The 16,745-nt window shown below is 46.0% G+C and overlaps 1 protein-coding gene across 1 annotated transcript; it reads left to right on the top strand.

Moving 5' to 3' along the window:
• The first annotated feature begins 4,533 nt into the window (after window positions 1-4,533).
• On the top strand, window positions 4,534-9,809 carry LOC134296297 (uncharacterized). Its single transcript, XM_062970862.1, has 2 exons — window positions 4,534-6,301; window positions 9,530-9,809. Exons 1-2 carry the CDS (start codon window positions 4,754-4,756, stop codon window positions 9,569-9,571), a joined length of 1,590 nt encoding a protein of 529 aa, XP_062826932.1. The 5' UTR covers window positions 4,534-4,753; the 3' UTR covers window positions 9,572-9,809.
• Window positions 9,810-16,745: the final 6,936 nt, after the last annotated feature.

Below are 16,745 nucleotides of genomic sequence, written 5' to 3' on the forward strand. Positions count from 1 at the left end.
TGTGATAATTCAAAATCAAAGCAGTCCATTGTGAGGTCCATAGTGCAGAAATTTGTCCTGCTCAGTCCCTGGATTGTATTTTTTTAAAAAACCAAAACACCATCAAGGACAATGGATTTCCATTGGATGCTAAAATGCTTACACACACATTTGGAAAAACTGAATGTTGACACATGTGGTCTATTCCACATCTAGCATTGTGATGCCACAGTGTTGGTCCATACTGACAGCAAGAACAATTAAAAGGAAGAAGTAGGAATGTTTTGTGAAATTTGCAACTAGGGATCTCAAGCAATAGCAATATCACCTCTCTACATAATATTAGACTGGAGAAATGAGTACTGGAAAGGGAAAACAATGTAGTTTTTTCTTATATACTGTAAGGAGTTGCAATCTCAGTTCTCAGGAGAGTTGTACCCAAAGATACCCTGTTCCTTAATTCTTAGCATATATCTAATCTCCAGAGTCATGTTTTGCTAGTGCCTCCAACTAATGGATTTTAGGAAAGAAAATTCCACCTAAACATTAGGAAGAACTTCCTGACTGGAGTAGTTGATCAGCAGTGGAACTCACTGCCTCAGAGTATGGTGGAGGCTCCTTCTTTGGAGGCTTTTAAATAGAGGCTGGATGGCTATCTGTCGGGGTGCTTTGGTTGTTCTTTTCCTGCATTAAAGAAGGGGATTGGACTGGATGGCCCATGTGCTCTCTCTCAACTCTATAAATCTATGATCATTAAGAAAATTTCCCACAATAATTCCATGACTGTAACCTTGAATTCTTATAGTTAGAGGTCTCTGAAAGCACCCTTTATGTGAGATTTCCTGATACATCCTTGCCCATAGTCTTTGTTTGTCCAGATCCTGCCCAGATTCCAAAGATCTCCTGCTCTCTCCCAGGATGCTTCCTTTTCTCTGATTTTACTCTTTGTGCATAGAACTTTACCCAGTAATATCTGAATAAAAGTATCTCTCTTGCTTCACTAACACCCTCCCTTTCCTCATTCAACTTACCTTTTCCAGTAAGATGGTTCCAGTTTCCATTCCCGAGATCCCATGCATCTAAGTCTCCATCTGTAATTATAGCTTCATTTGCATTACATAGTCGTAGTAGTTTGAGCCCACTTTACCTGTAGTGCAGTCATACTATGGAATATTAAGGTTATACTAGAATGTCTTCTGGTCTACTCCCGTGAATTCAGCTCTCTTGCAAAGAGTCTCAGATTTGTTGCTGTTATTGTTATATGCCTTCAAATCATTTTTCAACTTATGGCAACTTTAGGCTATGACCATATGACTTGCCTAAGGACATGAAATGGATTTTCATGGTCAAATGAGGATAGGATATCTGTTCTCCAGAGCCATAATCCAATGCTCAAACCATTTCACCACATTAAAAAAATAGTTTGATTTTGTAGTATCAAACTATTAGTGTGTAATCTGTGTGCCTGACCCCAATATTGCTTCCTTGTTTACCACTCCCACTATTTCCTGTGTTATATTGGATTTTTGATGGTAAGAATATTAGCATAGGAATTCTGTAAAGAGTACTGCATATTGTAATCACTAGATAGACAGAAAGACAGAGAGACAAACAAACAGATAAAATGAATACTAATATAAGACCATTCTTTAAAAATCTGCACTCATGTTAACAATTATTTTTGGTCATGAAACTACTCCTGTTAAGCTATGAGTGACCACCACTATGGCCTGAGCTGCTAAATGTGGTAAGTTGGCACTATGATTGATTCCCCAGGCAGATGAGGTAGACTTTAACCAATGGAGTGGCATCACACTGTGGGTGAAATCTATTTGACCACTGTGGGAAGGTTTTGCAGAACTGTCTACCAAAGGGTTTGTATCTGTTAAAACATATCTCTGTATCTCTCTCTCTTTTCTCTCTCCTCTCAACCTGCATTCCTCCCTTGACCCCACATTCTCCAAACTAGTTTGAATTTAATGTGTTTCTCTACCATTTCCAACTGAAACCATCACTGGATAGACTCAAGAGCTATAATATTGTTCTTATGGGACCTCAATTAATTTTTTAAATAAAATGTTTGAAGTTTGACCTCTGTTTTAAATTACTCTTATTCTAAAATATCAGTGAGCCAGCATGGTGTAGTTGTTTGAGCACTGACCAAAATTCAAATCCCACTCAGCAGTGGAAAGCTACTGGGTGATGTTGGGCAAATCATAGTCTTTCAGCCTCAGAAGAAGGTAATGGAAAACTCCCTCTGAACAAATCTTGCCAAGAAGACCATATGACAGGTTAACCTTGAGGTTGCTGTAAGCCAGAAACAACCTAAAGTAGACAACAATAACTAATTCCAAAATATCATATATAAGTGGATTTTAATGAATTGAAAATCAGTGTAGTATGGGATGGCAAAAGAGAGAAATGTGCCAAGAGGAAGGTGTGTCAAACAAATCCTTGTCGGGACTGCCTTCCACTTGGAAATATATGCTCTCATTGTGAAAGACCATGCAGATCCAGAATAGGTCTCTGCAGTCGGTTACAGACCCACTGCCAAGACTCTATGCTTAGAAGTCAATCATACTCGGCCATAGTGATTGCCTATGATGATGGTTTGGGTGGTGCTGGAGGAGAGTTGGCCTGAGCTTTTCTTGGAAACTAACATGGCTAAATGGAGACTGTTGAAATTTAGCCATATTATGAGATGACGTGATTCACTAGAAAATGGCAAGTTGGAAAAGAAGAAGCCTGCATTCCAGATGGGCTCAGTCAAGAAAGCCATGACATTGAGCCTGTAAGACTTGAACAGAGTTGCTGAGGATAGGATGACATGGAGTTCTATCATTCATAGGGTCACCATAAGTCAAAGTCGACTTGAAGACAGCTAATAACAACAGTCCTACCTATCCCCCTTATGTAATATATTGTGTGCTGAATGTTGCTTATTTCATAGAGGACAGCTAATAACATCTCTAAATATGGAAGATTTAGTTTGACAATCTTATGTCAACATCAAAATATGAAACCAGAGGATATTTAATAAAGAGAAGCAATATGAGGTGAGGGGTTAGGGTTAAAACATCATAAAACTGCCAGCAAAACATGAGGAAAGGAATGAGGAAGTACAGCCACTAGTGGACAGTGAAGCAACAGCTCCCCCTGTGGCCGGAATCATGAAGCTGGAACAAAATGTTAAATGCCTCTGTGTCTGTCTATATATGTTGTTTGTCTGTTGGCACTGAATGTTTGCCATATATGTGTTCATTGTAATCCACCCTGTAATCCTCCCCTTCGGGGTGAGAAGGGTGGAATATAAATACTGTAAATAAATAATAATAAATTAGTGCAAGTGGTATCTTTATTCCTTCACTTCTTGTGAGTTTAAGATGATCTTGCCTGCTTCCTCTCCATCTCTTTCGTGCCTCAGAGGTTTGGTGGTGTGAGATGTTGTTAATCCTCTCTTGGTTTTCTCCCCCCCCCCCTTTTTTTTTAGAACAAAATAGAAAAAGAGTGGGTGGGTAGAGAGGGCAGGCTGACAAGCATGGGAATCTGGAAGTCTATTCAGCAGTAATTATTGGCCTCAATATGGAGCAAAGCTGAGGCCAGAGGAGAGGGGGAAACCCACAGGGAAAGGCGGCTGCAGAACAGTGTAAGAGGTCCCCCTCCCTCTCTGCCCCCACACTAAAAATGACAATCGGAGCATGATGAACACCTGTCAGTTGTGAAGCGGAGAGATGATGAGGTTAAGCACTATGAGGTGAGGAAGAATGGTATGAAACTAGAGAGAGAAGAAAAGTGAGATGGAAAAAGCCAATAGATTAACGTTACAACGAAAGAGTTTGCACCTAGCCACTGAAAGAATGTCCTGACTGTAAAAGTTATTTGACAGTGGAAACAGACTGCCTTAGATGATGGTGAACTCTCCTTCTTTGAAGTTTTTAAAGAGAGATTGGGTGACTATCCTTCAGGAGGAATTTTGTTTTGCATTTTTCTAAAGTAAGCATTGGAATCAGTAGTCCTTGCATTGTCTTCCAACTCTGTGATTCTGAGAGAATCAAGTTATGCCTATTATTTTTTGTTTTGATCAGAGATCAGATTAGGACCTGTTGCCTGAATTAAAGAACAAGGCCATATCCTCTTTCCAGCCCATAGCCTGAGTGTGAGTGGACCTCCCTTTAGTATGGACCAGTCCTCTGCTACACCCTTTAGTACAGTTGTGCAATTTGGCTGAAATGCAATCCGTTTTTGGTAGCCGGATTTCAGTGCACCTGCAGATCCATTTTTGCAAACCTCCCAAAAATGGCCATTATGGGTGTCCGAATAAACTGAATACTTTTTTTCAGAATAGATCTGGGCACAACCCTACTGTTTAGCTAAATGAGCTTTCAGATTTTAAAACACACATTAAGACCTATCTTTTCTGGCAGGCCTACCCAGGCAATTTTAATTATAAAATTTAAATTTGTGTCTTCTGTCCACTATATTTTCTTCATTGTTCTGTGTATTTTAATACCAGTGTATGTATTTTGTAGAAATACATTTTAATATGTGTATTGTATATTGTCAGAACCCTGCTACTAGAGCCTGGATGTGGCTCTGAGTTTCAGGGTCACTGACATTGATAAGACACCTGCGTCCCAGGACTCGGAGGAGAAACGGCTGATGGTCTTGGCGGGGAATTTGCGCGGGGTTTTACTGAGCGGGAAGAGACTGTTCAAATGAGGGGGAGGGTATATAAAGGAGGGTTGGCCGGAGCCTCCCATTCTTGGCTTTTCTGATGTTCATGTTTCCTACAGTAAAAGTTCCTGGTGATACCACAGAGAGTCTCGTGTGTTCATTCAGGAGCGGCTGTGGTGAGCTGACACTAAGCCAAGAAGACGGACACCATCCCGCTGTAGCGGTGAGGTGTAACATGCAAGTGGAGGATGAAGAGCTCTTGGGCGCCGGAGGAGGAAGGTCGGAAAGGGCCACTCCCGAGACGGACGCTGAGTTCCACCAGCTGGCGGCCCTGGCGTCATCCACCGCTTATGCCCAGCCAAATGGGGTAACCCAGAGGCGCGGAGTGGTGCGGGGAGATAGCACCGGAGGAGAGGAAGGTTCACCTTCCCCAGGTCCGCAAAAGATGGTGTTTCTGGAGGAGAGGATGTCGGCGATGGAGACCACCCTGGCAGTGATGTCGAGGGCGATGGAGCGCCTGGCGGTTTTGGCGGAGCCGGAGCGAGGAAGGGAACTCCGGGCTAGCTCAATGTGGGACGTGAGCATGGGAAGCAGCCAGGGCTTTGCAGACCTCCCAGCACCGAAGGGAAGGGAAATGCGAAAGGAGCCCGGTGCCCGGCCCAAGATCCAAACGAGCCTGACGCGGGTGGAGGAGAGTGACGACGAAGGGGAAAAGCCTCCGAGAATCCCGGCTACGCTCCCAACTGAGACCCTGGTGCCCCTGGCGAATGCCGGGCGTGGCACAGGACAAAGGGAAGCAGCAGCGGGGCCCACTGGCCCGCAAGGGGGCTTGCGACGGGCGGAGAATTGGGGATTGCCACCACAGGGACCCCTACCGAGACGAGAGGAACTAAGGATCGAGTTTGGGGGAGAGTCCTCTGAACTGGATTTTTTCCTGACCACGGTGAGGGGCTATATGGAGGACAATGCCCACACTTTTAGAACGGAATCCAGCCGGGTACGGGCCATTGGTGCAGTGTTGAAGAGGGGAGCGGCCAGCTGGTACGTTCAACTACACGCGCGGCGCGACCCATGTCTGGGGTCACTCCGACGCTTTATGGGGGCCCTGGAGACCCGTTTCCGAGATCCACTGGAGCAGATCCGGGCGAGGGAGGAGTTGAAGACCGTCTCCCAGGGGCAGAGGTCGGTATCTGAGTATGCGGAGGAGTTCCAATGCCTCGCTGAAAAGGTGCCGGAATGGTCTGCAGTGACAAAGATAGAACTCTTCAAAGAGGGGCTCAGGCGGGAGATCCTCTCCTGGGCGGTGCATCGTGATGAGCCTGACACACTGCGCGGATGGATTCAGCTGGCGGGGCGCATCGAGACATCGCTGGCCCAGGCGAGGAGGCACCGAGGAGGGCTACAGCAGCGGCCGCAGATGAAAGAGGGGAGCCGGAAGGAGGGATCAACCCCAGCCAGGAGGAGAACGGAGCCGACAGGGAACGTGAGCACCAGCAGGAGGGGCTGCTTCGTGTGCGGCCGTTTGGGCCACAGGGCTGCCGAGTGCTGGCAGAGAAAAGGGGAAGGCGGAGGCCCGCCCAAACCAAGAGCCGTGGCAGGGAAACGCGCCGAGGAAGAACCACCGATGAGGCACCACTCGGGGGGGTTGGTAAGTCAGGACAAAGCCATGATAGTGGTCCCCATTCAGCTGGAAAGTGGCAGCAAACAAGCAACCTGCAAAGCATTTGTGGATTGTGGATGTTCCAGGAACATCATCTCCCCTGAATTAGCCGAGGGATTGGGATGCGAAAGAACGAACCTAGAATCCCCAATAGCTTTTTCGCAGTTGGACGGATCCACAGCATCGGGATCATTAGCTAAGTACAGTGCCGAAGATGTAAAGTGTAAGATAGGGAGTTGGGAAGGAAAGGTGTCATTTGTGATATCACAAATAGCCAGCTATAATGTTATACTAGGCATGCCATGGCTGGGGCAGGCCAACCCGCAAATCAACTGGGAGGATAAGAGCATGATCTTCAGGATGAAGTTGGAAGGAGGGAGCCAGGAAGTGGAAAGGGAGCCGGGGAAAAGGGGGGAGGAAGACTCTATCAGGATAGCAGAACTGGCAGATAAATTACCCCCAGAGTATCGGGATTTTGTGGACGTATTTGATGAGAAGGAAGCAGACAGTTTCCCACCGAAGCGGAGAGTTGAAGTGAAGATAGAGCTAGTCCCAGGAGCAGAGCTTCCTAAGGCAAAAATATACCCAATGTCGGCTAGGGAAAAGGAGGAACTGAGAAAATACATTGATAAAAACCTAGCGAGGGGTTTCATAGAGCCTTCAAATTCCCCTCTAGGGGCGCCTGTGTTGTTCAGGCGCAAAAAGGACCAAACGCTGAGGCTCTGCATTGACTACAGGGGCCTGAATGCAATCAGCTCTGGAAATAAATACCCCCTACCTTTAGTGAAGGACTTGATCGCCCAGTTATCGGAGGGACAGATATTCACTAAATTGGACTTAATTGAAGCGTACCATAAATTGCAGATTAAACCAGAGGACAGGTGGAAGACGGCCTTCTCCTGTGCATTCGGATTATTCAATTATCGTGTGCTCCCTTTCGGTTTGTGCGGCGGAGGCGCCGCGTTCATGCAATTAATCAACGAAGTGTTGCATCCATTGTTGTACAAGGGAGTCTTTGTTTTTTTAGATGACATATTGTTAGTATCTCGGACTAAGGAGCAACACATAGAACTAGTCAGGGAAGTCCTGCAAAAGTTGAGAGAAGCAAAACTGTATGCGAAGCTTGCCAAGTGCGAGTTCAATAAAGACCAGATAGACTTTCTGGGGTATAGGATTTCCTCCCAGGGAGTGGCGATGGACCCTGCGAAGGTAGAAGACGTGAGGGGGTGGGAAGCCCCCAAAACACGGAAGCAGCTGCAATCCTTCCTAGGGTTCGCAAACTTCTATAGAACATTTATCAAGGACTTTGCGCGCCTCACTTTGCCATTAACGGATTTGTTAAAGACTAAAGGTAGGGGAGAAACAGCCAAAGTGAAGGCCCCAGGGGCCAAACTGACCTGGACAATAGAATGCCAGGAAGCTTTCGAAGCCCTTAAAAAGCGTTTTACTGAGGAGCCTGTCCTACAGCACCCTGATATGTCTAAAGCCTTTGTATTACATTGCGATGCGTCAGACCGGGCATATGGGGCAGTTCTGCTACAGAAAGACGAGGGGGGGAACCTGAAGCCATGTGGCTATCTGTCAAAAAAGTTTAGCGATACAGAAAAAAACTGGCCGATTTGGGAGAGAGAAGCCTTAGCGATTCTAAAAGCACTAGAGTGCTGGAGACACTTTCTGGAAGGAAGTGGAACACCGTTTGAGGTGTGGACTGACCATAGAAATTTACAGTATCTAAGATCCCCTCGTAAACTATCAGCGAAGCAAATTAGATGGGCCCAATATTTCAGCCGTTTTGATTTCAGACTCAGGTTCTTCCAGGGGAAACATAATATACTCGCTGACGCTCTCTCTCGGATGCCTCAGCACGGGGGAGGAATTCAGGAATCTGAAGGGAGTATTTTTCTTGATAAGCAATGGGGCCTGGCAGTACTAACTCGAGCACAAGCGGCCAAAGAAAACAAACGTACTGCCATTTCCACGGGGGGAGGAGAAATATGGGAGGAAGAGTTGAAGCGAGCGTATGGAATGGACAAATGGTTACAAACAAACAAAGAAAAGGGAGAATTGTGTGGGGATTTGGTGTTTGTAAATAAGAAATTGTATATTCCTGAATGTTTAAGACGAGAAATGTTAAGGAAGTACCATGATAACAAGGGTGCGGGTCATCTAGGCCCCACCAGGACTATTAAACTGTTGGCCAAACAATGCTGGTGGCCCGGAATGAGGAAAGACGCCAGGGGATACGTCACGCAGTGTGAATTATGTGCAGAGGGAAAAACACCACCGGGGAAGCCCCAGGGGCTATTGCAGAAGGTGGTGGAGCCCATGAGGCCATGGGAATGCGTAGCCATGGATTTTGTAGGCGAACTACCCCCCAGCAGAGGCCACAGATACATTTGGACAATATTGGACCTATTCTCAAAACAGGCACACTTTGTGGCTCTGCCAAAACTCCCTTCAGCTGAAAAACTTGCTGATTTGTATGTGAAGCATGTATATCGCCTACATGGGTGTCCCGACAAGATAATTAGTGACCGGGGAGTCCAATTTACTGCAAAATTTTGGGGAAAATTCTTACAGCTGTTAGGAGCAGAAAGGAACCTGAGCTCGGCCTTTCATCCCGCGACCAACGGGGGGGTCGAACGTACCCAACAGACACTGTGCCAATTCTTAAGGATGTACACCAATTATAGACAGGATGATTGGGCGGACCTTCTTCCGTTTGCTGAGATGGCTTTTAACGGGGCCGTACATTCGGCCACAGGTCGTGCCCCATTCGAAATAGTATACGGACAGGAGGTGGCACCTTTCCCCAGGCTACCCGAGTGGAAGGAAGGGGAGGGCCAGACCGACGAGGAATGGCCGGCCAAAATCAAGCAAGGGTGGCAAACCGTGGTAGAGGCATTGCGGGAAACACAAAAGAAGTACAAGCTCTTTGCGGATCGTAGGCGCCGAGAGGGGGACAAATTGGGCGAAGGAGATCTGGTTTGGCTGAGCACAAAAAACCTGAAATTGGGGTTCCCATCCAAGAAATTGGCTCCACGCTATATAGGGCCATTCAGGGTAGCAAAAAGAATAAACGAAGTGACCTATGAGCTGAGGCTACCAAAGGACCTAGGAAAGGTACACCCGGTATTCCATTGCAGCCTGTTAAAAAAGTATAAAGGAACTCTGGACAGCGGAGAACAATAGTTGTGTTTAATCTTTTCCTTCCAGGACGAAGGGGAGGAGGACGCCATGTCAGAACCCTGCTACTAGAGCCTGGATGTGGCTCTGAGTTTCAGGGTCACTGACATTGATAAGACACCTGCGTCCCAGGACTCGGAGGAGAAACGGCTGATGGTCTTGGCGGGGAATTTGCGCGGGGTTTTACTGAGCGGGAAGAGACTGTTCAAATGAGGGGGAGGGTATATAAAGGAGGGTTGGCCGGAGCCTCCCATTCTTGGCTTTTCTGATGTTCATGTTTCCTACAGTAAAAGTTCCTGGTGATACCACAGAGAGTCTCGTGTGTTCATTCAGGAGCGGCTGTGGTGAGCTGACAGTATATAATGATATTTTTTTAGTTATATTGTAACTTGCCTTGACCCACAAGGAGAGGTGGGTAATAAATAATGATGATGATGATGGTTAGTGTAGGGCAGTGATTCTCAACCTGGGGTCCCCAGATGTTTTTGGCCTTCAACTCCCAGAAATCCTAACAGCTAGTAAACTTGCTGGGGTTTTTGAGAGTTGGAAGCCAAAAACATCTAGGGATCCCAGGTTGAGAAACACTGGTTTAGGGCATTAGTTTTATATGAGATTGGTTGGGTTATGCCACAGTTATGCATTTGGCAGATGCAGCTCTTTCTTCCCTCAACAGGGGAGGTGATCAGGATAGGAGTCTGCAACCACTGAATCCTGCTCAGCTTCTGCTGCCTGATGCAGTTGCCTCATCTTGCCTAATGTCTATTACCTTGTGTTGTCAGGTAGTATCACAGAGTGAGAGGACAAAGAGGAAAGCTCTGTTTTCAAAAACACAAGCAGTCAGTTGTTCAGTGAAGTGTATATAGGCCCCTTCTACATTGCCATACAGGGCCGGCCCAACACGGAGGCCACGTGATGCGGCCGCCTCGGGCGCAGGGCCTGGGGGGTGCCGTCAGGCTTCCCCCCTCCCAGCGGGGACCATGAGCTCGCTCGCCGGCGAACAGGAAGGCCTGTTCGGTGACGAGCGAGCTCTCATGGCCAGCTGGGATGGCCCTGGATGGCCGGCCTGTGCGCCCTGGCCCCGCCTCTCACGTTGCGTGAGAGGCGGGGTCAGGGTGAGCTGTGTGGGAGGCGGGGCCAGGGTTGGCCCTGCCTCCCATGCAGCTCAGCCTCGTCCGTCTGGCCTTTTCCAGGCGGGCAGACTGCACCGAAGGTCCCTGCAGGCCGCGATCGCAGCCTGCAGGGACCTCCGGTGCAGTCTGCCTGCCTGGAAAAGCCCAGGGCGCGCGGGGCGGGAGGCAAGGCCCCGTCTGGGCGGAGCCCTGCCTCCCGGCCTGTGCGCCCTGGCCCCGCCTCTCACGTTGCGTGAGAGGCGGGGTCGGGGTGAGCTGCGTGGGAGGCAGGGCCAGGGTTGGCCCTGCCTCCCACGCAGCTCAGCCTTGCCCGTCTGGCCTTTTCCAGGCAGGCAGACTGCACCGAAGGTCCCTGCAGGCCGCGATCGCGGCCTTCAGGGACCTCCAGTGCAGTCTGCCTGCCTGGAAAAGCCCAGGGCGCGCGGGGCGGGAGGCAAGGCCCTGTCTGGGCAGAGCCCTGCCTCCTGGCCCGTGCTCCCTGGCCCCGCCTCTCACGCTGGGTGAGAGGCGGGGTCGGGGTGAGCTGCGCGGGAGGCGGGGCCAGCCCTGGCCCCGCCTCCCGCGCTGCTCGCCGTAACCCCGCCTCCCACGCTGCGTGAGAGGCGGGGCCAGGGAGCAGGAGGCGGGGCCAGGGAGCAGGAGGCGGGGCCAGGGAGCAGGAGGCGGGGCCCGCCGGCGCTGCGGTAGGCGTGGCCATGTGCCTCCCACGGCACATGGCCACGCCTCCTGCGGCGCCGGTGGGGGGGGCGCAATTTCCCCCCTCGCTTTATATATAAATTTATCTCCGGCCGGCCCTGTTGCCATATAATCTGGATTATCAAAGCAGATAATCCACATTATCTGTTTTGAACCAGATTAAATGAGTCTACACTGTCATATAATCAAGTTCAAAGCAGATAATTTGGATTTTATATGGCAGTGAAGAAGGGGTCTTTGTCAATGATCCTGAGTCCTGTTCTCCTTCATTCCTTTTTGGCCTCATGTGGTTATAAATTTCATATGAGAACTCAGTTAGAAGCAACATTGCCATTTCAAATGAGTTGCTTTTTTGAGAATTAATTCACATGTAAAAAGTAACCCAGATGGATATGAAGTTTTTACACTGGTATTATTATATGCCTTCAATTCATTTTGGAATTATGGTAGCCCTAAAGTAAATCCATTACAGGGTTTTGTGCAACTTCTCTGTGATCACCCAGTGGTTTCCATGAGTAGTAAGTGAGAAATTGATCCTTTGTTTCCAGGGTCACAGTCCAACACTGAAATCACTAGACCACACAGAGTCTTTCACTGTTGTAGCACATAACAATTTCTTATTGCTTTCAGGTAATCATTACAGAGAATTTTAGATTTTTAGAGAAGAATTCAAAAGAACTTTTAAAATGTCATGGTATTTTCTCATCTGTGCTGTTTTATTGTCTAGTGCAACAAAGTGGTAATACGCAGTGCAATGTGGGCAGCACAACACACTACTTTGCAAACATTACAAGGATTACAACAATGCTGACTTTTAAAAACCCCACAATGAGTAATGGGGCAAATCACTTTACAGTGCTTCAACCCCTTTTGCATAGCAGTGTTTACACAAAGAACTTTGATGAAGAATTTGATGAATGAACATCTGAGTTAATGTTGGCCTTGTTTATATCATTAAAATTGTAATCTCATCATGTACTTTTCCAATCATCTAGTGAAGTGAAGAAGTCTCTGTATGCCCACTTCTTTAAAGCAAAGAGACGTGTGCAGATAGCTTCTTATCATAGACTGGCAGCAACAATGAGTCTATAGCTGCCCAGAATCTCTTGGACTCAAGCTCCCATTGGCTCCAGCTAGCAAGATCAAGAAATTAGAAGACAAAACTTGCAAGGGAAGCTGAGACAAAACTAGACAAGATCCTGACATGTAAAGATATACAGTACTGTATAACGAAATACTAAAACAAGGTATTTTATAATGTATAAAATACAATGTATAACGCCATTGTATTCTCCATTTCCATGTGTGGCTCTGAAATCTGGACAGTGAAAAAGAGGTCACAGGAAGAAAATCAACTCATTTGAAATATGCTGGAAAATAGTTCTGCAAATACTGTGGGCTGCTAAAAAGGTAAATAAGTGTTCAAGAGAACACCAAACCAAACTCTCCTTAGAAGCCAAGATGACTAAAACAGAGACCGTCGTACTTTGGGCACATCATGGGGAGAGGTGAAATCTAGAAAAGATGTGGAAGGTTGTAGGAAAAGTGGATGATCACAATCTAGATGGATAGTCAAGCAAGATGTTGCAGCTCTGAATTTAGAAGATTGATCAGGGTTGTTGATGATAGGATGATTTCAATGTCCCACATTCAAAAGGCTCCCTTAAGTCAAGGCTGATTTGAAGGCAATTAACAACAAAACCAAGAAAGTAATGTGAGGATTATGATATGTACAGTCCAACAGCATTTGAAGGGATGCAGGTACCACCCTGCTACCATTGAGAATTCCTTGTGATCAATTTTAAATAGATGACAAGTATAACAAGAGACAAAAGGCAGCAGCTTTTCATCAAATCTGTCTTCATAGAAAATACTGTCAAATCATTTGTTCAGCTGAGCATCAACAGTTGCGCCATTGCTGTGCTGTAGAGACAATTGTAGAGTGGCAGGTTGGAATAAGCACACTCCCTGTGCCTTTATGACCCTTGCGCAGAGTGAAGCAAGAGAGAGGCCTCCAAGGTGAGTTCCAACCCTTTCCCATGGAAGGTTGCTTGGTGCGTTCATTCCTTAGCACTGCTTGTACCTGCTCTGTGGAATGGAGCTTTTGCCCAGCAGGGACTTAACTGCAATAATTGAAGCTTTGAGTCACTATCCTTTACGGGAGAGGTTTATAAAGGTTATAATTAGCAGAATAAAAAGGGGTGGCTGGGTTGTGCCAGGCGGCTCCATATTGAGGAAAGTGGAAGGAGTGTTGGGGTGAAATGATTGACAGTCTACTGATAGAGAAAGATAAGGGCTTGTCATGAAGATTGGTACTTTGAGTGATTGGTGGTTCCAGTCATTGGGTATTTAGAAATGCCAATCAAACATAATGGCTGCAAGTGAGCAATATGTCTTGGAGGAAGGGGGGGGGGGGGGAAGGCATCGAAACTCCCACATATGTTCAGAGATATATTGGAAACAATGAAGATTGCACAATACATAATACTCTTTGCTATTATTTCACTGTCTATTGAAAAAAGACAAGTGCGTGGAAGTAACTTGTTTATTTGTTCAGTCGCTTCTGGCTCTTCGTGACCTCATGGACCAGCCCACGCCAGAGCTCCCTGTTGGTTGTGGCCTCTCCCAACTCCTTCAAGGTCAAACCATCCATCCATCTTGCCCTTGGTCGGCCCCTCTTCCTTTTTCCTTCCATTTCCCCAGCATCATTCTCTTCTCTAAGCTTTCCTGTCTTCTCATTATGTGACCAAAGTACTTCATCTTTACCTCTATTATCCTTCCCTCCAGTGAGCAGCCAAATAACAGTACAGCCGTTATATCTGTGGGAGATACATTCCAAGACCTCCATGGATACCTGAAACTGCTAATAATAGCAAACCTATATGTTGGTTTGGGCCAGAAGCATAACATAACACTTGAGAAGCTAGAGAGGACCTCAAACACTTCCATTTATGGACCTCTCTAGGTCTTCTAGTGCTATTCTGTGGTATACTTGGGCCATATGAATAGCATAGAATTGCATTGGATGACCTAGAGATCCACAGACATTTCTGGGGTGAGGGATACATTTTGGAGTATAGGTAAGTGAAACTGTGGATGAGAGGATCATGGTGTACTTGCAATTATTATTTTCTGCCACAATTATTTTCTTCTTTCAGCAAAAAAATAAAAAAAATGATTGCAACATTTTTATAGCAACTTCCTAGGAAAGAGTGGGGACAGGATGGGGGTGGGATAATGTTATTCCTGCCACTTTTAATTCTTTTTATACATGTGGAGGTGAGGATACATTAAATGGTGCAAAGGGGCATCATACAGTTGGAATGATTATGTCACACTTTTTAATTTTTTGTGAGTAATGAGAAGACAATGAGTAGGCAGAAAGAAAATATGTTTAATATCACAGGCCAGTTTGTAACACTCTGATCTTTTTCTTTGGTAAGTAACTGAAAATGTAGCCAGTATAGGCACTTTCCCATGGAAACCTGCCTGGTGTATTTCTTCCTCAGCAAATGAATATAGCAGGTTGATAACTTTCAATTTTTTAATGCTACAATGTAAAAGTACTTTTATGAAACAGTGACCAACCTGTTTTTCAAAATAGGCTTTTCAAGCATATTGTTACATTTGATGTTGCTTCTTTAGGTATTTATGCACCGTGGACCCTCAGTATCTGCTAGGGTTTAATTCCAGGACTTCTCATAGATACCAAAATCTGTGTGTGTTCATTAGTTTCATTATATTCAACGGTGTACTAAAATGGTGTCCCTGTTACAAAATGGGAAATAAAGGGGGTTTTTTTGGAATTGTTTTTTGGAATATTTTTGGTTGTCTCTGTGGATATAAAATATATGGATATAGAATTTGTGAATATAGAAGGCTGGCTGTAATGACTCTATCCATCATGTTGCCTGGATTTGAAGATACCTGAGCTTAGCCGTAACAGGAGAATCCTCAACAAGGGAGAGCTAAAGCCTGGGACTTCTCTTTTAGGTTCTTACCTCCAACAACGGCATCCCCCCCACCCCCCCACCCCCCCCCCCCACCCCCGGACTATAATTGGCTGATTTTTTCCAAATGTAGCAGTAGGCGTATTGAGAAAAATACCTGTCGCTACCTAATATTACTATATAATATGATGCAGTCATGCAAATGTCTTTTACTTCATGGAAGATGTCATCAACATTCCATAGTGCAGTATGGAAATGGTTATGAAATACCAGGTCCTCGGTGGGCTTTGGAATGGAGCAAGCATTAGGTTTGGGCCATTTTCATTAGCAGAGAAAATAACCAGTATGATATAGTTTTTTGAATGTTGGACTACTACTCTGGAAATCAAGGTTTTGATTTCCCTGCTTGGCTGTGGAAACCTACTGGGTAACCTTGGTTGAGTTAGACAATTTCAGCCCCAGACAACTCAGTGATAGATTCACCTTAGGGTCAGCATAAGTCAGAAATGACCTGAAGGCTTATAACAAGAATAACCTCTTGGCTAGCTTGGCCCCCAGTGACACCCTTGAGCCCTCTAACTCTAGAAGGTTGCCCACTCCTGATCTAGACAGTAGGTCCTAGACCAGGGGTCCCCAAACTAAGGCCCGGGGGCCGGATGCGGCCCTCCGAGGTCATTTACCTGGCCCCTGCCCTCAGTTTTCTAATATAATATATTGTAAGGTAAAGGTAAAGGTTTTCCCCTGTCGTTAAGTCCAGTCATGTCTGACTCTGGGGTGTGGTGCTCATCTACATTTCTAAGCCGAAGAGCCGGCGCTGTCCATAGACACCTCCAAGGTCATGTGGCCGGCATGACTGCATGGAGCGCCATTACCTTCCCGCCGGAGCGGTACCTATTGATCTACTCACATTGGCAAGTTTTCGAACTGCTAGGTTGGCAGGAGCTGGAGCTAACAGCGGCAGCTCACGCCACTCCCGGGGCTTGAACCTGGGACCTTTCGGTCTGCAGCTCAGTGCTTTAACGCAGTTTGCCACCGGGGCTCCATAATATATTGTATATACATATAATATTGATAATAATATTATTATGTAATACAATATAACACTAATAATAATACCATATAATAATGTTAATTATATATTCTATATTACATATGATATTACTAATAATATTACAGTATAGTGGTATAGTTTAATATAGTAACATATAATGCTAATATTGTGCTATGCTAATAATATAATATATTGTATGTACATATAATTTGTAAGCCACTCTGAGTCCCCTTTGGGGTGAGAAGGGTGTGATACAAATGTAGTAAATAAATGCAGTAAGTAAATAATAAATAAATTTTAGACTTAGGCTCACCCAGTCTGAAATGACTTGAAGGCACACAACAACAACAACAACAACAACAACCCTAATTAACTTGACTATCTCATTGGCCAGAAGCAGGACCACACTTCCCATTGAA

The sequence above is a fragment of the Anolis carolinensis genome, chromosome 2 (genome assembly GCF_035594765.1).
Source record: "Anolis carolinensis isolate JA03-04 chromosome 2, rAnoCar3.1.pri, whole genome shotgun sequence".
In the NCBI taxonomy this organism is placed as follows: Eukaryota; Metazoa; Chordata; class Lepidosauria; order Squamata; family Dactyloidae; genus Anolis; species Anolis carolinensis.